Below are 21929 nucleotides of genomic sequence, written 5' to 3'. Positions count from 1 at the left end.
GGGAGAGTGAGAGAGGTCTTCCATCTGCTGGTTCACTCCCCACATGGCTGCAGTGGCTGGGGCTGGGTCAGGCCCAGACGGGAGCCAGGAGCTTCATCTGGGTCTCCCACGTGGGTGCAGGGCCCAAGGACGTGGGCCGTCTCCCACTGCCTTCCCAAGTGCATCAGCAGGGAGCTGGGTCCAAGTGCAGCAGCCGGGACTCTACTGGCAGCCATATCGGATGCCGATGCTGCAAGTGGTGGCTTCAGCTGCTATGCCACAGTGCCCGAGAGGAAATTTTGGAGGGAGTTAGGGGTCAATGAGGCCGAGAGGGTGGGGCCCTCATGGTGGCATTTGTGCCTTTATAAGAAAAGGAAGAGACCAGAACTCGCTGTCTCTGGCATGTGGCGATCCAAGAAGACAGCCCTCTGCAAGCCCGGGCACCAGTGTCAGACTCTGGCCTCAGAGCTGCAAGAAAATACGCTTCCGTCATGCCTTGTCCCCAGCGAGGGAGGGGGGTGGGGAAGCATTTTGTGCCAGCGTCTGGTGATGGCAGCCCAGGCTGAGACGAGCCCTGCAGCATTTTCCAGCTCTGCATTCGTCCGTCCTGAGCCCAGCGCGCGTTTGCGTCAGTCTCTGGCCTTCCCCTCAGTTGTCACTGGAGCTGTTCAAGCACTGAGGCAACTCCTCTGCTGCACTGTGGTGGGGAGAGAGGCCCCAGCCGTTCCCAGACTCGTCAGCCTGCAGGAGCCTGCTCAAGTCCGCGGACCCCGCCGTGTTCCCAGCCTGCAGGGGCCTGGTTGGGACTCAGACCCCGCCATGTTCCCAGCCTGCAGGAGCCTGGTTGGAACTCAGACCCTGCCATGTCCTCGCACATTGCACTGCTTCTGGAACCTTCCAGGACCTTCTGGTCCCCCCCCCCCAGTGCGCATTGGCCCTCTGAGCATCCCCAAGTGGGACCTCCATTTTCTCCCTGCCCTGTTGCCAGAGCGGGCGATTGTGAGGGTGGAGAGAGCGGATCTCATTGGAGCTGCTCCCTGGTTACAAGTGGGCTCCTTCTGTGGCCAGCGCGGGCTTGTGGTTTTAGCTGAGGCGTGGGTGCAGAGTGACCAAGGAGGGGCTGGTGGGAGGCAGGGATTCTTGCTGAAGACAGGCCAGGGGGTGAAATCCCAAACAGTGGAGGTTGGGGATCCCAGCTGAACCCGGTGAGCAGGTGTCACGGGCGTAGTAATGGCACCGAGGCTGTGTGGTTCCAGTAAGGATTTTATTGTGCAGTGGGGAAGTCACACATTCCAATTCACACAGTGCACCAGGCAAACCGACCACCCAAGGTTCCCAAGTACCTCCAGTGCTGCACAGGACGTGTCTTAGCCACTGAGAGGGATTCTCACAGCGTCCGCACGGGTGGTGCCTCTGAGCCGAAGAATGAAGGGTGAGCAGGCTTTCATCGTCGGGCGAGCTCAGAGCCTCGGCATCGGGCAGGCCCAGGGCTGGCCGGGGGACTCTCGGGGAGGTCTGAGTGTGGTGGGCTGACCCAGGGCTTTCACCCTGCCGCTCCCAGGAGAGTCTGTTCAGAGTCTCCCTGGGCCTGGTCAGGCTGCGGTTTATGTACACTGTTGGGGGCCGGCGTAGGGCTGATGAGGAGGGTGTGTGCGGGCCATGGGTGGCTCTTACCCAGTCCGGGCAGATCTCATGCAATCAGTGTAGCTCTTGCGTGATTCTTGTTAATATCATGGTGAGGCTGTTTAATGGCTGCTCCTTCCAGCAGGATTCTTGCCAGAATTGGGCCGATTGCGAAGACAGAGAGGAGGAGGGAGGATGGAGGTCGAGGCCCAGCTGGGAAGAGGGGGCAGAGGAGCTGCAGCAGTGGCCCGCGGCCTTCGGGGTCTCACAGCCACAGGGCCTCCTTGGGCTCTCATCCTCTGCAGGGCTGTGGGCTCCTCCGACAGCCCTTTCATCAAGGCGTGGCTTGGCTTTGTGGTGAGGCCTCCCGGGGGCGGGAAGCAAAGGGTGAATGAGATCTCTGTCCACAGTCCTTGGCTGGGCTGCCACGAGGGCCTGGGAGAGGCAGAGAAGGAAACCGTCCGCGCCTGGGCTGGGTCGCTCGGAATTCCCCTCTCCCTGAATAGGAGGCCACAGGCGCCCCCTGAGACCTCTGTGGGCCCAGGACGTCTCGTGTCCAGGGGCTGCGGAGCTGCCGTGGGGACCCCGACGAGATGGGAAGCATCTCTTAAGTGGGGGAGTTGGCGGCTAACTTTGCTAAGTAGGAAAAGATTGAAGAAGCGTCTGACCACGTCATCCTTCTTTTTCACACGGTTGAAAGATGGCATTTGCCAACACATGTGGCAAAAATGTGCAGGCCACCAATGTCCCAGTCAACTGCTCCCTGCCCCCCTCGGCCCCCAGACCCTCACTGGCCAATCAGAGCAGCGCAAACAGAAGAACCTGCTGGGAGTGTCCAGAAATGGGCGGGCGATCCTGTCCCGGGCCTTGTGTGGCTACAGTGACCCCTCCCAGCCTTGTCCTGAACTGGCTTGGGTGGGGGCGGGGGCAGGGGTGGGGGTGCCTGGTGCCTGAGCCCCTGTCCACCCCGGCTCACCACCACTGCTAGAAGGTGCTGAGCCCTGGGGCAGGACTGATGACCTTGGGGTCCAGGACTCCGGGGGTGGGGGGAAGAAAGTGGCACCCTGAGTTTTCCGAGCTGCTCACTGAATTGGGGCACTTCCTGCCACCGGCAGTGTAGCACTTGCTGTGTGCTGGGAGGTTTGCCCTCCACACCCAGGCACGGGTGCTCTCACACCCCAGTGGGTTTGCTACAAACGCCAGCCCCACCTCGGCCTGTCCGCCAGCCCTCAGCCTTCCACCTTCCCTGCTGGCTGCCGCCACGGGAGCTCCTCACCCGGTGTGGGCCCCTTGATGGAGGACGTGCCAGCCTCCGGCACTCTGCACACTGTGCCAGCCTCTGTCCCCGTGGATTCCCCAGCCCGTGGAATTCTGCTGGAGCTGCACCGCCGGCCCTGGGACAAGTGCCCACATTGCTGGTGGCAGGAAGTGCTCAATCTGAGTGAGGAGCTCAGAAAACTCAGGACGTCATTGTAACCAAGTGAGGCCGAGGTGTCGGTGGGGCTGCGAGGGCAAAGCCATTCCAGGCCTCTCTGCTTGTTTCCGATGCTGGCAGTCTGGCTTGTAGACACACTGTGCGCCATTCTGCCTTGTTCCTCACGCTGTATTCTGTGTGTGTGTGTGTGTGTGTGTGTCCTTTTAAACATGCGGAGTTTGGGGCCATCCTGATGCCTTCACTGGAATTTGGTGATGATCCTATCTCCACCAAGATCACTGCACTAAACCTGTCTTAGGCCGTGTGTTGGTGATGTTCTCGGCACATGAATGAATTGTGCGTTTCCACTCCGGTCCAGCCCCCAGGAGTGTCTTCTTACGTGTGTGCAAGTATTCTGTGAAGTCCTGGGGACCGCTATAGGACAGGAGCTCCACAGGGGCTCTGAGCTGAACAGAAGCGTGGCTGAGTCTGCCTCTAGGAAGAGGGGCCCATGAGAGGGAGCTGGTTCTGGAAAGATCCACGATTCTTTCCTTCTTCTTCTTTTTTTTTTAATGATGAACCTGTTTAGACCAGAATTTTGACTTCATGAAATAGTGAGGTACTCTTGCCGTCAGCGTCACCACCCCTTAATGCCACTGTGTCAGTTTTCTCTTCTTGCTGGCCCCTCTGTCCTCTCATCCAGGGTTAACGTTTATAAGACACAGCTATGGTGTTAAAAACTGATGGGTGTCTCCCTCGTGCTAAATTCCATGAGCATCAAGGCCCGGTGTTGTGGTGCAGTGGGTTGTCACAATACTGGCATCTCATATTGGAATACCAGTTTGAGTCCTGGCTGCTCCACTTCTGATCCAGCTCTCTGCTAGTGCACCTGGGAAAGCAGCAGAAGACGGCCCAAGCGCTTGGGTCCCTGCACCCACGCGGGAGACTTGGAGGGAGTTCTTGGTTCCTGGCTTCAGCCTGACCAGCTCTGTCTATGGTGGCCATTTGGGGAGTGAACCAGAAACTGAAAGATTCTCTCTCTCTCTCTGTGCGCCTCTCCATTTTTAAATAAATAAAGTAAATCTTATGAATTCTTTAAGCACCAGCCCCAGACTGCTGTGCAGGTGGTCATTATCTGGATGAGAACTTGGACCGTCACTATTTTATGGGTCCAGTTTCCTTAAAAAGCTCTGAGGTGCTGTCCCAACCCCCTCGGCCCAGAGGATTCCCAGGTGTTTGCGTGTTGTCTTGATGGGCGGACAGGTGAATCCTGAGGCCTTCTCTTGTCTTGATGGGTGGACAGATGAGTCCTGAGGCCTTCCCTTGTCTTGATGGGCGGACAGGTGAATCCTGAGGCCTTCTCTTGTCTTGATGGGCGGACAGATGAATCCTGAGGCCTTCCCTTGTCTTGATGGGCGGACAGGTGAATCCTGAGGCCTTCTCTTGTCTTGATGGATGGACAGGTGAATCCTGAGGCCTTCCCTTGTCTTGATGGATGGACAGGTGAATCCTGAGGCCTTCTCTTGTCTTGCTGGGTGGACAGGTGAATCCTGAGGCCTTCTCTTGTCTTGGTGGGTGGACAGGTGAATCCTGAGGCCTTCCCTTGTCTTGATGGGTGGACAGATGAATCCTGAGACCTTCTCTTGTCTTGGTGGGTGGACAGGTGAATCCTGAGGCCTTCCCTTGTCTTGATGGGCCCTATTTCACAGCCCCTGAGGCTGGCAGTGGGGCCCAGATGCTGGCTCTGGGTCACATCGGGCTGGCAGAGTGGCTGTCAGGCACAGTGGCTTGTGAAGACGTGCGGGACTTGAGTGATTTGATGTTTTTCCTCCCTGGTCCTTCCTGAGAGAAGCGACCGTTTTTGGTAAACAAACCCGACCTGCAGCCTGTGTGGACGTCCACTCTGGCGGCTCTCGGGAGCTCATTGTCTTTCGGCTTTACCCGAGGCCTGGCTTTCAAGGAGTTTACTCCCTCTAGCAGGAAGCGAGGTATTTTGAGATATTTGGTTTCTGGATGTTGTACTGTCAACCTGGGTAACCTGGGCCTTGTTGGGAACAGCAGGCATGGGTGGGGAAAGACGGAAGAACCAGAGAGGAAACTGCAAAATGGAGCCTGAAGAATAAATGACGACGGCCAGCGGGGATGGCGTTCCAAGGTGTTCTTGCGGGTCAGAACTGGACTTGCTTCTCTGGCATGTACTTCGTTAGATCAGAGAAATGCACACGGTCCCTCCATGTAGAGCTAGAACAGGAGGCTCCCTTCCGTGTAGATCCAGAGTGCGTGGCTCCCCCCGTGGGATCCAGAGTGTGTGGCTCCCCTGTGAGATCCAGAGTGTGTGGCCCCCCTTCATGGGATCCAGAGTGCATGGCCCCCCTTCATGGGATCCAGAGTGCATGGCCCCCCTTCATGGGATCCAGAGTGCATGGCCCCCCTTCATGGGATCCAGAGTGCATGGCCCCCCTTCATGAGATCCAGAGTGTGTGGCCCCCCTTCATGGGATCCAGAGTGTGTGGCCCCCCTTCATGGGATCCAGAGTGTGTGGCTCCCCCCGTGGGATCCAGAGTGCATGGCTCCCCCGTGGGATCCAGAGTGCGTGGCTCCCCCTTCATGGGATCCAGAGTGTGTGACTCCCCCTTCATGGGATCCAGAGTGTGTGGCTCCCCCCTGGGATCCAGAGTGTGTGGCCCCCCTTCATGGGATCCAGAGTGCGTGGCTCCCCCTTCATGGGATCCAGAGTGCGTGGCTCCCCCTTCATGGGATCCAGAGTGTGTGGCCCCCCTTCATGGGATCCAGAGTGTGTGGGCCCCCCGTGGGATCCAGAGTGCGTGGCTCCCCCCTGGGATCCAGAGTGTGTGGCTCCCCTGTGAGATCCTGATAGTGTGGAATCCCTCGTGAGATCCAGAGTGCGTGGCTTGAGTCCTCCAGGCCGTGGAGCTGCAGCTCCTTGTGCAGGTCTGGCCCCATGTCCTTTTGGACAAGGATTCCAGAAGGCGCAGAGGCCAAGGGGCTGCCTGGACCAGTGCCAGAATCCTCGTGCTCTTTGTCTGACACTGTGGTGCGTGGAGAGACACTGGCAGCCTCCGTACGTAAGCACAGCACTCCACTCCTGTACACACAAGCTTCAGCCCAGGCCTCCTCATGCTTTAAAAAAAACTATTTAAATATTTTTATATATTTATGGGGTGCAGTATGATAATTTTTTTTAAAGAAAATTTATGTATTTATTTGAGAGAGTTACAGAGAGAGGGAGAGCAGAGAGAAAGGTCTTCCATCTGCTGGTTCACTCTCCAAATGGCTGCAACGGACGGAGCTGAGCCATGGTGCAGGTGCAGGGGCCCAAGCACTTGGGTCATCTTCCTCTGCTCTTCCCAGCCATAGCAGAGCTGGATCAGAAGAGGAGCAGCTGGGACTAGAACCAGCACCCACATGGGATGCACTGGTGCCCGCCCCATGGTGTGATAATTTGCTCCACGCACACCGTGAGTGATGACCAAACCAGGGGAGCTAGCATTTGCCCCTTCGTGACCACTGCTGATTTCCTTGTGTTGGGAGCACAGGTCCTCAGTGGCCCCGTGACCGTGCTTGGGAGCCCGTTCCGCCCGCGCGCTGTTGGGTCTGACTCTGGCTTTCGCTCTTTTCAGATGGCTTTCCTGAAGACGCGGGTGCTGTACGCCTGCCTCCTGGTTGTGGGCGCGCTCTGCGTGTACTTCAGCATGGACACTCTGGTGGCCTTCAAGGAAGGGCCGTTGGTTTACAAGAAGGAATTCGGGAAGTTCCTGCAGCTCCCGGATGCCGACTGCAGGCAGAAGCCCCCCTTCCTCGTCCTGCTGGTGACCTCGTCCCTCCATCAGGCGGAGGCGCGCATGGCCATCCGGGAGACGTGGGGCCGGGAGAGGACGGTGAGAGGGCGACAGGTGCAGGCGTACTTCCTCCTGGGGATGTCGGCCAGCAAGGCCGAGATGGCAGCTGTGGCCCGGGAGAGCCAGCAGTACCGCGACATCATCCAGAAGGACTTCGAGGACGTCTACTTCAACCTGACCCTGAAGACGCTGATGGGGCTGGAGTGGGTGTACCACCACTGCCCCCAGGCGGGCTTTGTGATGAAGGCCGACTCGGACATGTTCATCAATGTGGACTACCTGACCGAGCTCCTGCTCAGGAAGAACAAGACGACGCGGCTCTTCACGGGCCACCTGAAGATGAATGATGTCCCCATCAGGAACAAGTTCAACAAGTGGTTTGTGAGCAAGTATGAGTACCCGTGGGACAAGTACCCGCCCTTCTGCTCGGGCACCGCCTACGTGTTCTCGGGCGACGTGGCCAGTCAGGTGTACAACGTCTCGGACAGCGTGCCCTTCCTCAAGCTGGAGGACGTGTTCGTGGGGCTCTGCCTGGCGAAGCTGGGGATCCGGCCGGAGGAGCTGCACTCCAAGCGGACCTTCTTCCCCGAGGGGCTGCGCTTCTCCGTGTGCCGCTTCCGGAAGATCGTGGCCTGCCACTTTGTCAAGCCTGCCGACCTGCTGACCTTCTGGGAAGCCGTGGAGAGCTCCCGGGAGGAACAGTGCTAAGGGGTGTCGGAGGAGCCCTGCGGCACACCCAGACGGGCTGCGGAGAGACAGGGGGGCAGGGAGAGGAGGATGTGGGCGCGGGGGGTCCGCTCGCCCCCGACAGTGCCCCCGGCGACAGCTGCGGCCGAGTCGTGGTCCCCGAGCCATCGTGCCTGAGTTTGAGACACACCTGCGTTTTCTGCTTGCAGGGGTTGGGTTGGGGGGCATTGTGTCCCCATTTCATAGACAGGGACACAGCAGCTAAGGGAGGGGCAGGCACGGGTCCCAGGCCTCCCAGCCAACTAATGGTGGGTGGGGAGGAAAATCCAGCCTTCAGAACCCCCTCTCTGTGCTGCCTCCCGCGGGAGAGGGGGTGATGACCGTGGCTCGGGGGGAGCCCAGCGTCCCCCAGTCTCTTTCCAGAGTCCCCTGCTGTCAGCTCCCAATGCTTGTGCTTTGCAGGGCTGAGACCGGGGGTGACCTAACTCAGGCTCCCCTCACTTGCTGGCGTGGGTGGAGCCCGCCCCCCAGGCTCGGCACTGAACGTGCCTTGGCTGCAGCTCACGCCCAGCTTCAGACAGAAAGCGGCTTTCCTGGATTTGTGGATCGGGCTGGCCGTGCCGACTGACCAGGCGCTGGCCTCCCTGGAGGAGGCGTGATGTCACCCCTGAGCTGTCTGTGGCCTCTGGTCTCTTCGCCCCGGGTGCCATTTGTCTTCTATTGATGGGGACCAGAATGCTGCGAGCCTTCCTGGGAAGCAGCTGGCTCCAAGTCAGGGGGGTTTGCAAAGTCCCCCAGCTCGGACACCACACACCCAGGGGAACCCTGGTCCAGGGGGCTCCAGCCTGGCCCGAGCTCATCTTCACTGACCTCATCTGGCCAAGTGAAAATGGAGGTTTTGCAAACGGAGTTTGCCCTTCCTTCTCTCCCCGCTGCAGAGGTTCCTCTGAGCCTGTTCGGCAGGCTGGTGTGCAGACGAGGCCGTTCGTGGCTAAGGCTTTTGCCAAGTGTGATGTGCAAGGTGATCTCGCTGCAAAGCCTGGGGATGATTGCACTTTGCTGGGGACGTGGAGAGAGGCCTCCTGGCCAGGCTGCGCAGCGGGGGGTGCAGGCCTGGCTCGGCCTGAGCGCGGGAGGAGCTCTCTGCCGCAGGGTGCGTGGGGCAGCGCGGAGGGGCACGGGGTGGTCCAGAGCCCTCTTCCGCACGGGGTTTCTCTTGCGTGCGGGTTGAGCTGCCGCTCGCGATGCATTTCCCCATCCAGGCTGCTCGGAACCTGAATGCGCAGGGTCGGGTCAGAAAAGCCCCTTTCTCAGGTGGAAAATTCTGGGACTGAGCTCCCTTGTGGAAGCCCAGGTTTTGCAAGAGCCGTAGCCCTCGGCGCCGTAGCCCGGGTGCCCCGATGCTGAAGCCGGTGGTGGGCTTTGAGACGAAGCGGCTCATCTGGCGAGAGGCCTGGGCCTGCGTGGAGCTGACCGCCTTCTCCAGTGTGGGCTGAGGCCAGGGGAGCCAGCCGCCTCCTACAGATCAGCCCACAGCCCTTGGCCTTGGGCACACGTGAGTGGAGGCGTGGGTCCCCCCTGCAGCCTCTGTGTGTTCTTCAAGGATTTGCTACGAGACCCTGTTTCTAGCACTTCCTCTCTTTACCTTCTCCAGGGAGGAGGGATTCTGGGATTTGAGGGAGCGTAGAGGTCGTTTGGTCCTGTCTTCTTTCCTCTGTGGGATGTAAGCACAGCTCGGAGGGACCCGCACGTGGTGTAGGTCCCGGCCAGCTCACTTCTGCTCACTTCTGTTCGTCACGGTGTGGGAGTGTGAGTCAGCAGGCTAGGCGGCGCTTCCCCGTGTGGGGCCCAGGGGGCCCAGCCCAGCGTCCCCGGGCCCCACCAGGCGTCCAGAGGGTTGGTTTGGAAAGCCATTGCTGTCTGCCAGGTACAAACGAAAGACTTTATAGCTCGGACCGCACAGCGTTCTGTGAACGCTCCCAGCAGCTCTCCGGGGAGTGACCGCCGAAGTCCTTGGTGTGTACCTGAGCAGACGGAGCCCGAGAGGCTGCACGGCTCGCAAGCCGCTGGGTCTCCCAAGCCGTCAGCTGACCCCGACACCACACACCCCCAGCCTGTAAACCCCGCTGCTCCCCTTCCTGGGTGACCGTGGGGAGGAACCACTCCTGCTGCGCCAGCGCCTGCTCCCTGAGACTGGGTCGCCAGCTCCGCCTACCTCCTCCAGAGCCCGGCTCTGGGCCCTGGCCTCACCCTTGCTGCCCGCATCCCTGTCCACTGCCCCTACTGGTCCCTCCCCCGGAACACACACACACACGCTGCTTCCCCAGCACACACACACACGCACACACATACACGATGCTGCCGTAGTGCGTGCACACACACACAGACACACACACACATACATGCTGCTGCCCTAGTGCGTGCACACACACACAGACACACACACATACATGCTGCTGCCCCAGTATACACATACACGCACATTCACGCACACGCTGCTCCCCCAGCCCACAGACACGTGCGCACGCGCGCACACACACACACACTCACGTTTTGATATCCCGGCAACACAGTGAGCCCCCACCTCCCAGTGACCCTGCCCCTCCAGCTGCCCCCATTTCTGTCTCCGTGGTGGTGTGCCTCGCGCGCGGGGGCTCTGTCTCTGTGGTGGTGTGCCTCGCGCGGGGGCTCTGTCTCTGGTGGTGTGCCTCGCGTGGGGGCTCTGTCTCCGTGGTGGTGCGCCTCGTGCGGGGGCTCTGTCTCTGGTGGTGTGCCTCGCGCGGGGGCTCTGTCTCCGTGGTGGTCCGCCTCACACGCGGGCTCTGCTTCCTTGCTGTCTTCTCCCTTCCTTCCACTTGGTCTGGCCGGACCCAGGGGTCTTTTGGAGGTCGCGGGTGGGGTGGTGCCCTGGGACAGCCCTAAGTACTGCAGCTGCTTCCTGGACAAAGTCCCCCCCCCAGCTTCCTGTACCCCCACGTGCTGGGGTTCCCCCTCCCAGCTGGTGGCTGCTTCTCCATCTCCTTTGCCTCTTGCTTTCCTGTGCTTTTCCTGTCGGGGACTGGGGGGCCCGGGCTCTGCCTTGGCCCTGCCTTCTCCAGGGATCCAGGTTGTGCAGGGAGCACCCCCGGCTTCACGGCTCCTTTGTTACGAGGCCCATGGCCCCATCATCCCCAGCCCAGGACTCTCTCTCTGCGGTAGCCTGCACACTGTGTCCTTGATTTTGCACAACAAGCAGACCTAGGACTCCGCTTGCGATCGCTCCTTCCCGGCCTCGCGCTGTCTGCTATTGGCTCTCATCCTTCTGGGCTCAGGCAGAGACCCTGCTGTCCGCGTTGACTTCCCTCTCTCAGCTGCTGGGTCGGGGACCTCTGTCAGGTTCTACCTTCAGAGTCTACCCAGCAGCTAGCCGCCCGGCTCCACCGCCACCGCCCCACCCTTGCCCAAGCTGATCGCCTCTCATTCGCCTGCCTGCACCGGCATCCGACCTACTCTGTCGGCCCCTCTCTGTGTCCCTGTGACCTGTTTCCAACAGTGTCCTTTGAAAGTGCGCACCAGAGCTCCTGCTGTGGGTTGAAGCATTGCCCCAGCCCCACCTGTGGGGGGCTTACTGCCCAGGCCCACTGTCGTGGGAGGTGGGGCCCAGCGGGCACTGATGGCTGGCGAGGGCCCTGCCTTCCTGAGTGGATTCTTGTCGCGTTAGCCAGCTCACGAGTGAGTTGTTAAAAACACGCTTGTCCCCTCTCGCTGCTGGCCCTCACCCGCTCTTGCCTTCTGTGGCCTGCCGTGGGTGGTGGCATGCTGGCGCCACACTCGGGCACGCCCCAGCCCCAGGGCTGTGAACCAAATACATGTTGTGTCTTCATGTTTATACCAGGCTCAGGTATTCTGTTGAGCAGCACGGAGAGGACTAAGATCGCATCTCCCCTCGCTGCCCCAAACCCTCCAGGGGCCTCTTGTTTGAGTGGCCAGCCACGTCCTTTGTCCTGAGATCTGTCTGTCCTCAGCCCCTCACTCTCCTTTTGCTCACTCCTGCCTCCGTGCTGTTTCTCGGACGTCCACCCCAGGGCCTTTGCACTGGCTCTTCCCTCTGCCAGGAGGGCCCTTTCCCCCTTATTCTCAAGGCTCACTGCTTTGCGCCCTGCAAGTCTTGGATCAGGGAGGCCGACCCTGCCCTCCTCGTGTGAAATCACAGCTCAGCCCACCTCCCTGTCTTCTTGCCTCAGGATTTTCCCATTGCACTTAGCAGTTGTTCATGGAGCGTGTATAAGGCCTGCTTATTGTGTCTATTTTGTTTATTGTTAATGTTTCAGCCAACCCGAGTGTAAGCTTTGGGTGGGGGAGCCCTTCCTAATTTCTTTGTTGCCGCACTTGGAGCTGTTAGGGTGGTGCCCGGCACATGTGCTGGGTGGAACAGAATTGGCTGTTGTGCACTGCGGCTTTTAGAAGGGAGTAGGCGACTCAGGACCGCGAACATGCAGGATCTGAAACACGGCCCAGGATGTGACGCCCCGTGAGTCAGCGGTGGGGACCCAGGTGCGCTTTTATTGACGGAGTGACCTGAAAACCCAGAAGCGCTATAAACAGGGCTTGGCGGCTTCGAGCCCGTCCCTTTCCAGAACGTTGCTGGGAGAATTGCATCGCACAGGCCAAGTGTGAGAAAGGTGGACGGGCGCAGCTTCACCGGGAGGGGCATCCCTGGGCTTGGGAGCCGGAGTGCCACGTCCATCTGAAATCCGGTGAAGGGCCGTGATGCAGGACGTAGCTTCCCTTGGACACCTGCCCGTTGCGTAGACTTCGGGGTCTGTGCGAACAATGAAAATGAAAGCTTACTGGAGTTCGTCTGGCAGAACCCGTGCGTGTGAGGTCTTCCGAAGGCCTCACTGACCCTAGAGTTGCGGGAGGTAGGGGAGTGAGCCTTGACAGTGCCCCAGGAAAGGACGGCCCTGGCAGAGGGGGCGCTCCGTGCCGGGCCGGAGGAGACTTCGCACGGATCTAGGAAAATTGCTCCTACGAGAGCCCCTTCGCTTGCACTTCCCGTGAACTTGGCAGTGCCCTCCTGTGGACCGCGGTCGGAGAAACCCCTCAAGAGAAGCGCTTTGCTTTTGCACACTGCAGTCCGAGTCGCGTACGCGATCGCTGAAAATTGCTCTGGTCCCCAGGGGCTCTCGGTGACTTGGGAGGGGATCCTCGGGTCATAGCTGTTTCCTAGAGACTCCACTTTGTCCCCAGAGCTAAGTCACTCCCTTGCCCTCTGCAGTCCTGGCCCCAGCTCACTCGTTGAATGCGTAGGAAGCTTCGCTTGTCCTGTCCTGTCTACAACACAGTGTATTTCTCAGGGGTGTGTGTGCACCCCGAGTGCATTGGCTCTGGGCAGCAGGACCCCCGATTTCCAGCTCCCCTGTCCCTACCCTCTGGGTCCTGGGGGGTTCACACCCTCATTGCTGCAGGCGACAACTGGAACAGAAAGCAAGAACCAGGTTTATTTACTTATTTATTTTTTAAAGTTTTATTTATTTGAAAGACAGTTATGGGGATGGGGGAGAAACAGAAAGAAAGAAATCTTCCATCCACTCCCCAAATGGTCAGGACAGTCAGGGCTGGGCCAGGTCGAAGCTGGGAGCCAGGGACTCCATCTGGGTCGCTCATGTGGGTGCAGGGACCCAAGGACTTGGGCCATCTTCCATTGCTTTCCCAGGTGCATCAGCAGGGAGCTGGATTGGAAGTGGAGCAGCTGGGACTCGAACCAGAGTTCCCACTGAGGGTGGAGACACAGCCACTCACCCTTCAAATGCCGCGTCCTGTGAGCAGCCTCACCCTTCTCCCCCAGGCTCAGGGCCGCGTGGCCCCAGGAGGTGCCTCTGCTGCTCCTTCCTGGTCTGGTTGGTCCTTTGCCATCTGTGGCCTCCCAGGCCTCCTCTTCCGCTGGCCCCCTGCTCTGTCCTGGCTGCCTGAGTCTTGAGTTTACTCAGGTTGTGTTGAATGAGAACACAGGCCCCCCAGTCCAGCCCCTGTTCCTTCTTGTTCTATCCAGAGCCCCTACACAGCCGGCCTGTGGGCCCAGCACTCTGCTACCAGGCTCTGCCAGCCTGTGAGTGTGTGTGTGGTGTGTGTGTGTGTGCATGTGCGTGTGTGTGTGTGTGAGTAGTGTGTCCAAGCCTCACGCTGGCTCCACCGTCAGGGGCGGCTGCTTTCTGACATGCATGGCCCATGTGTATCAATTTAAAAGTAGGTGAGTGGATTAAACCTGTGCCTTAGGTGCCAGCATCCCATAGAGGCACTAGTTCAAGTCCCAGCTGCTCCACTTCCAGTCCAGCTCCCTGCTAACGCACCTGAGAAAGCATCGGAAGATGGCCCACGTCCTTGGGCCCTGCATGCATGTGGGAGACTGGGAGGAAGCTCCTGGCTCCTGGCTTTTTGGCCGTTTGGGGAGTGAACCAACAAATGGAAGATCATGATCTCTCTCTCTCTGTAACTCTGCCTTTCAAGCAAATAAATCTTAAAAAAAAAAAAAAAAAAGAGTCGACGAGACGGTGTTTCCATTTCCTCCATGTCTCCCCCATTTGGAAATATTTGCTTTCTCCTAACTCTTGGGGAAGAACCGATTTTCCACCGTTGTGTGGGGTCTGACGGGGAGGCCTTCCCGGTGGCTGTCCCGGGGCCTGGGGGAGGAGCCCCTCTCTATCTATTGGGCGAGGGGTTCCCAGCACTGCCTCGTGGAGTGGGTTAACGGATGCAGACGGGAAGTGAACCCCAGAGTCCCTTCCAGCACCGGCCTCCGAGGCCGCTGCTGTCACCGTTGGGGCCGCCGGGACTCCAGTGTCTGTGTGTGACGTTGGGAAACCACCAGCGGCCGAGGGGTCTGAAACAAAGGGTCAGCTGCATCTCTGTGGTGGGAGAGGCGCCCACGTGTTCCTTCGGGAACAGAGGGGAGGATTCGTGGGCACGGGGAGACCTGGCAAGGCTGGCGAGCAGGAAGGGACCCTGTGCTCCGAGGTGGCCGAGAAGCCGAAGGGTGAAGCTGGGGTCAGGAAGGCCTGGGCCAGCCCACGAGATGGCCGAGCGCCCACCCACCGCAAGATGGCCAAGCCAAGAATGAGTGTGTAATTAAAATGTTAGGAAGGATTTCCTGCTACTTCTCAGGTGAATACTTGAATATGAGTAATGGGTGGTTTCCACGGAACGGGGTGTTTGGGTCCCGCGTTCTGCCGCCTTGTTCGTCCGATGGGAACAAGTGTGTGGTGTGTGCGCGGTGTGGCTGGTGGGCACCCACTTGGCCTGGCTCAGAGCCTCTGCTGCCACCGTGGTGCTCCTGGGAGCCAACACGAGGCCCGCGGGCCCAGGGCTCCAGTCCTGCAGTCGGCTACCTTGTACTCTGGGAGGTGTCTGAAGGTGGCCTTGAACCTGGTCAGATAAGACCACGGCCACAACTGCACCGTGACTGGGAGCCGCTTCGCGCTGACCAACCGAGGCCACTGTGGGGTTAAAGTTCTTGCTCTTCCTAAAAAACTGGAGATTAAATTTTAAGTCGCTGAATGGTGTTTGAAACTGTTGTTTCCTTGTGTGTCTTGGGGATGCACTAGACTCTAACGCTATCATATTCTGGGAGTGGAGCCATGTATTTATTTATGATTTTGCTAATCACGGTATTTAATTAATAAAGATTAAATTGTTGAAATAGTGTAATGCACTTCCCTTGGTTATTTCTGAGTCGTGGATGGATGTGAGGGACTGGAGTCCTGAGAAGCTGGCCACGTGTGGTCCACAGTGGACAATCTTTTTTTTTTTTCACTTTGATGTTTTTCTATACTTATTTTGTGTTTGGAAAAATATTTTAAAAATTTGTGATTTTGCCGGCGCCGTGGCTCAATAGGCTAATCCTCCACCTTGCGGCACCGGCACACCGGGTTCTAGTCCCGGTCGGGGCGCCGGATTCTGTCCCGGTTGCCCCTCTTCCAGGCCAGCTCTCTGCTGTGGCCAGGGAGTGCAGTGGAGGATGGCCCAGGTGCTTGGGCCCTGCACCCCATGGGAGACCAGGAAAAGCACCTGGCTCCTGGCTCCTGCCATCGGATCAGCGCGGTGCGCCGGCTGCAGCGGCGGCCATTGGAGGGTGAACCAAGGGCAAAAGGAAGACCTTTCTCTCTGTCTCTCTCTCTCACTGTCCACTCTGCCTGTCAAAAATAAAAAAAAAAAAATTGTGATTTTATATGTTTAGGAAAACATGGCGAACAACCTTGACCTGCTCATCTTTGCGGGAGGCGGGGGCTTTTCATTTCCCTTGGTTTCGGGACAAAGCAGTGGCTCTCGCGGCCTGGAGCATCCTGAGTGGGCAGGTGACCTGGGTGGGTGTTCGGACCACCGGCTGGCGTGCAGGTTTTGGAAATGCAGCCTGGGGTGCTGTGACTGGGCATCCTCCACGCCCTTCCTGCCCCAACGCCGGAGTCCCGGGCTGACTCTGGAATAGCCTGACTCAGGCTGTGTCTGCGCCACCATCGCTGTCACCTGCGCTTGTGTGGGGCTCCCTGGCTCGTGGCTGTAGCACAGAGTGGTCACCCATGCGACTCTGCCGCTCCTCGTTCCAGAAGCTTCTGTTAGCTTCTGTGTGGACTACAAGGTCCTTCAGTGACCCTTCTGGCCCCCGAAGACCCCTCTGGCTCCCCACCACACCCACCCGGCTACAGCCATGCAGGCCGTGTTCGCCCAGCCAGCCACACCCCTTCTTCCTGCCCCATCAGCTCAAACGCTCCTCGGGGTCTTGCCATGGCTCCCTCCCGTGTCATTTAGGTCTCCCTGAATGTCCCTCTTGTTTCTCCGGGGCTGCTGTAACAAAGGGCCACACGCAGACGTGGCCCACACAGCACATGTTTGTGTCCGTCCTGGAGCCGGAAGTCCAAGCTTAGGTGTGGGCAGGGTCGGTTCTGCTGAGCCCCCTCTCCCTGGCTGTGTTCTCACGTGGCCGTGCCTCTGTGTGTGTCTGCCTCGTCTCCTCTTATGAGGACACCAGTCTTCTTCCGTGTGACCACATCTTACCTAAATCCCCTCTAAGCACCCCCTCTCCACAAGTGGCCACACTTGGAGATGCCAGGGGCTCTTGGCGTTCTAATTCTGGGTGGGATCCACTTCAGTCCTTAACAGTGCCCCGCTCTGTAAGCCTCCCTCTCCCACCCCCTCTGCGTTTCTTCCCTCGGCCCCATTCTTCCTTAGGCCACAGCGCACAGCGATCTGTCCGTTGTGTCTGCCCTTGGACTGACAGCTGTACACGAGCAAACACGTCGTCTTCCTCTTTGCTTCCCTAGATCAGGCAGTGTTTCTAACACCGAAGCCACAGTGCCGCACAAAGGAATGAGCCTGTGTTTGAGGGGACTCAGCCAGGGAGCGCTTGATTTTATGAGCAGGAGGGTGGGCCCGTGACTCCACAAGCCAGGGCCTCCCATCAGGAGAGGGTGCAAGGAGGGAGAGCAGTGGCCCCTATCTCCTGTCTCAGAATGTGCACCCACGGGTGGTGTGACCGGCCCGGGGCAACTTGCCTTCGTGTCTCTTTGCCTTAGCCCCGGGGGAGTGGCTGCCTCAGAGGCAACAAGACCCTCTGTTCCTCTCTCCGCAGCCTGGATGGGCAGGAAGAGGCCCTCACACACCAGGTGGCCATAGGGTCTCTCTCCAAGCTCCCCTATGTTGGAGGACCAGCAGAGGACAGCTACAGTGTTAGTTTCTCTAATAAGCCCATCAGAAATTCATCTTTGGGAGCCAGTGTTATGTTGTAGCAGGTAAAGCCACCGCCTGCAACTCTGGCATCCCATATGGGTAACGGTTTGTGTCCGGGCTGCTCCACTTCCAATCCAGCTCCCTGCTGATGGCCTGGGAAAAGCAGCAGAAGATGGCCCGAGTTTCAGCCCCTGCCACTTCCGTGGGAGACCTGGATAAAGCCATCTGGGAAGGGAACCAGCAGATGGAAGATGTCTGTTTCTCTTCTCTCTCCCTGTAACTCTCACTTCCAAAGAAATAAATAAATCATTAAAAAAAGAAGTCATCTTTGTTCTCACCAGTTTGTGTCACATCCTGCATTCTACCTGAATGTGGCAATCTTCCAGGGGCCAGACATCATGGGCCCAGGGTGCCTGCCGAGGGGGTGGGCTTTCTTGCAGTGTCTGGCTCAGACCCCAGGAAGCTCTTGGGCCAGCCATGTCACAGGTCCACGCCTGGGATGGATCGGTTCTGCGGAGGCACGGGGCACCTGTGATTGGCCTCACTGAGTTGTGGCCCACGCTGTAGCCCTGTGGTCTTGAAGCGTGTGGGCTGTGGTCGACACAGTTCATCAGAGCTACTGGGATTAATGAGGGAGAGAGTCTCTCATCCTAGGGGACAGATGCCATTCACACCGATCGCGTGTTGGGCAAAGACCCAAAACCCACGGGACTGAAGCTACAGGCGTGAAGCCGCACACAGCAGAGGCTCTTGGGCGTCCCTCGAAGAACACCTCCCAGGGAGCTGTCCAGAGGGCCGGCCGGTCATCAGCATTTCGCCTGTGTCAGACACTGATTCCAGTCACTATTTCATCTAGTGCCCATTTGGACAACTGCTAGAATCATCCCCCGTTCACAACAGTGGCTGGTGTCGGATTATTAAGAACCTCAAGGGAGAATAAATGTGACGTCAGCACTTCTCTCCGCCCCGGCCTGATGACTTGCTCTGCAGACACAGTACTGTCTGGACTCAGAAGGCCCTGCTGTTGACAGCTCATCCTCACTCGGCAGTGCTATTCGGTGCAGCAGAGGTGGGCATGGAACAGAAGGGCTCAGGCAGAAGACCACGGCGGCCACACACCCATCCCTGGCAGTACAGAGTCCTAGGGAGTTCCAGCCGGTCTGTTCAGACTTCACGGCCCAGGTCTCAGAGCCATGAAGAAGCTTCCTTTTCATCTTGGTCTGTGACCCGGAAGGTTGGGTCAGGCCGGCCACCGCCAGCCCCCGGGTGACGATGCTGCTATGGAGGCCGTGGTTGGTCGGGGAGAAGTTGGGCCCTGCGGGCTTCCTGGGCACTGGCCTGTGTCAGCACAGACGCAGGCAGCAACTCGGCAATTCGATTTCTTCCAGGCTGTGTTGAATGAGATCATGTTTTGATTAGCAGTGCCTTCCGTCATGCTCATCTCAGGTAAGCAGCCAGGAGCCCCAGGTGGGGAGCGATCCTGGGATTTAGCTGGTCCAGCGTCCCCATTGCAGACAGGGCGAAACCGAGCCTCTGCTGTGTCTCACGGACAACACCAGAAACGAGGCTGTCTTTTCTCTCGTTCGTCTCATGGCAGCTGGTTTGGGACTCTGAGTGCTTTGCTGTATCATAGCCTTCAAGGTGTTGGGCTGAAAACAGACTCCCATCTGCGCTGGTTGCCGATGCTGGCAATATGTGGGCGAATACCTGGAGCATGCAACCAGCCTATCAGGGACTCAGGAAATATAAAAATCTCGCCCAAGTTACACACCTGGAAATTAGGCCTGGAGTTCCCGCCCCTGCTCTACTGCATTCAAATCCGGAGTTCAAGTTGGAGTCAAGGGATGCGCCTTGCGGGAGGCACCGGTGCCATCGATTGTTCGCCCAGACTTCCACGTGTGGACTGACTGGAAACTGCTGCACGGATCTTTGTGGGTTGGACGCTATCACGTGCTGCGGTTCCTGCCCTCATGCAACTTACTTTCTGCTCATGAAAATGATCTGCAGAGAGATTTTGCAGTGCCTGGCGCACACAGAGAAGATGCCTATGGTATTCTTGGGATACAAGGAAAACCCAGAGAAAGTACAATCTGGCTGCACACCTGCGTAAGACCTGGCCACACGGTGGGAGCAGAAGGGCTCCCAGGAGGCGGGGAGTGCTGGGTGTGGACTGGGTCCGGTGGGCTGTAAGGGAGTGTTGCTCGGCACAGCAGGGTCACAGAGTCCAAGCGCAGGACTGAGAGATGGGACCGGGATGGGCCAGATGTCGGTGTCCTGGAGTTCATGTGTGGAGACCCTAAACCCCGACACGAGAGCACCCGGGGCTGCGGGAGGCTGTTGGTCATGAGGATGGGGCTCTCACGGGTGGAATCGGTGCTTCGGTGGAGAGACACGGAGTCGGCGCTGGCGTGCACTGGGTTAAGGTGCTGCCTGTGATGCCGACACCCCGTTTGAGCGCTCGTTCAAGTTTTGGCTGCTCCGATTCTGAGTCAGCTCCCTGCTAATGCGCCTGGGAAGGCAGAGGATGATGGCCCAAGTGTTCGGGCCCCTGTCAGCCACGTGGGAGGCTGGGATGCAGCTCCTGGATCCTGGCTTCGGCCTGGCCCTGCCCAGGGCCACTGTGGGCATTTCGGGAGTGACCCAGTGAACAGAAGATCTCTCTCTGTCTCTCCCTCTCTCTGTCACTCTGCCTTTCAAATAATAAATAAAAAGAAAACTTAAACAATTTGACTTTATCTGAGATAGATGAAGACACTATTAAAAGGTCAAATATGTCTTTTATTAGCAGTTATTTTAGAAGAACTTAGAATGGGCAGAAGGAATGTTATAACAATAATTAGGGGCTGACATTGAGATGCAGTGGACTAAACTGCTAACTGCGATGCTGGCATCCTACATCGGTGCTGGTTCGAGTCCCGGCTGCTCCACTTCCTATCCAGCTCCCTACTATTGCACCTGGGAAAGCAGCAGAGGGTGGCCCAAGCGCCTGGGCCTATGCCACCCACGTGGGAGACCCAGATGGAGTTCCTGGCTCCTGGCCAAATGTTGGCCGTTGTACCCATTTGGGTAGTGAACCAGCAGATGGAAGATTTCTCTTTCTGTGTGTGTCTCCCTTTCTTTCTGTCACTCTACCTTCAAATCAACACATCAGTCCTTTTTTTAAACTGTAACTAATATTCCCAGAGATATGAGCAGAAACAAAATAAAGAGAGCCACTAGAGAACAAAACAGGTTTCTTAGAAATTAGAAATACGAACAGACGAGGGAGCACTCCAGTGGAGAGGGGGAGGGGAAGTTGAGGGAGGCTCCCCGTCTCTGCTCTTGGGATGCGCCAGCAGGGGAAGCTGGGGTGGCTGAACAGAGAGCACGCCCCTCCCCGGGGTTGCGGGGGGACTGGATGCAGAAATTGCACCTCCACTTTCTTCAAGTCACAGCGCTATTACCCCGGGCTCTGCCATGGGTGGTGGGCGGCTGCTGGGGCTTCAAGGAAGGCACTGGGCGTCGATGCTGCTGTGACGGAATACCTGAGGCTGGGCAACCTGCGAGGACCTGGAGTTTGTTTCTCAGAGTCCTGGGGACGTAGAAAGGCAGGAGCAGGTGCCCGTCCCTGGCGAGGGCCCCTTGTTGCGTCCTCTTGGGGCTGAAGAGCAGTAGCAGGCAGGAGCAGGAAGCCACACACTGCGCAGAGCCTCTTTGAATGAATGAGGGAGGAGCCCTCTTGCCGTAATCACTTCCTCAAAATCCCATCCCCTGACACCATCCCGTTGGAAACACCTGAATTTTGGGAGAAAAGACATGTTCAAACAGCAGCATTTTATCCCTGACCCACCAAGACTCTCGTCCTGCACAGAGTCACCTCTGCCCATAGCCCGTAGCCCGTGTTGTACCTCTTCAATGTAGAAGGCCAAGTTCAAAGTCTCACTGAGGCATCTCATGAGTGAGACTCAGGTGTGGTTTGTACCGGATCCGTCCCTATTCCCCAGCTGTGAGTTTGTGACATCAGACAAGCTGTGTGCTTCCAAGACACGTGGTAGGGCAGGTGCACATGGACAGTCCCCATCCAAAAGGGATCTAAAGGAAAGAAGGCTCCAAGGAAGCCCCAAGCCCAGCAGATGACACCAACGTTAGATCATAAGGCTTGAGATACACTGGGGCGGGCCTAGGGGTAGAGACCCCTGCCCCCACGGGGCTTGTGGGTTGGAGTGGGGACCTGCAGCTCTCCCAGGCCGGTGTTGTCAGCTGGTGCTTCTGCGATTACAGTCTTAGAGGTGGCTCTGTCTCCAACAGCTCCACTACTCACTGGTGGGCTCTCCATAGTGGCATCACCCCGTGACTGCTTTCCCCTGGACCCTGGGCTGCCTGACACACTCACTGAGATGCAGGTGCAGAAAGCCATGCCCCCACGCTTCCTGCTCTCTGCACACCTGCCGAGTTAGAGCAAGGGGGACACTGCCAAGACTCCCTGTTGTGTCCTCTGGAACCAGGGCCCAAGCCACACCGGGCCCACTTGAACCACAGCTGGGACCGCTGGGGGGTATTGTGGGATAGCTGGGTCCCTTTTCCCCAGAGCTCTTCTGCCCTCCAAGCCCTGGCACTCTGGGCCTGTGGTGGGCGTGGTGGCTCCTGAACGGCTCCGGATGGCCTTCAAGGCCCCCTCCCACTGTCTT

At 58.3% G+C, this 21929-nt stretch overlaps 1 protein-coding gene across 8 annotated transcripts in view; it reads left to right on the top strand.

Annotated features, from left to right (window-relative positions):
* B3GALT5 (beta-1,3-galactosyltransferase 5) overlaps window positions 1-15246 on the top strand; it is a 46498-nt gene extending 31252 nt beyond the window's left edge. For all 8 annotated transcript variants that reach the window (XM_070071807.1, XM_051838026.2, XM_070071803.1 and 5 more), the window contains one exon: window positions 6658-15246. In XM_070071807.1, coding sequence (XP_069927908.1) covers window positions 6658-7584 — 927 coding nt within the window. In that variant the 3' untranslated portion in view covers window positions 7585-15246. The remainder of the gene's footprint in view (window positions 1-6657) is intronic.
* The last annotated feature ends 6683 nt before the right edge of the window (window positions 15247-21929 follow it).

This window comes from Oryctolagus cuniculus, chromosome 4 (assembly GCF_964237555.1).
Source record: "Oryctolagus cuniculus chromosome 4, mOryCun1.1, whole genome shotgun sequence".
Lineage (NCBI taxonomy): Eukaryota > Metazoa > Chordata > Mammalia > Lagomorpha > Leporidae > Oryctolagus > Oryctolagus cuniculus.
Note: the sequence above shows the minus strand (reverse complement) of the source record. Positions and strands in the feature narration are given on the sequence as shown.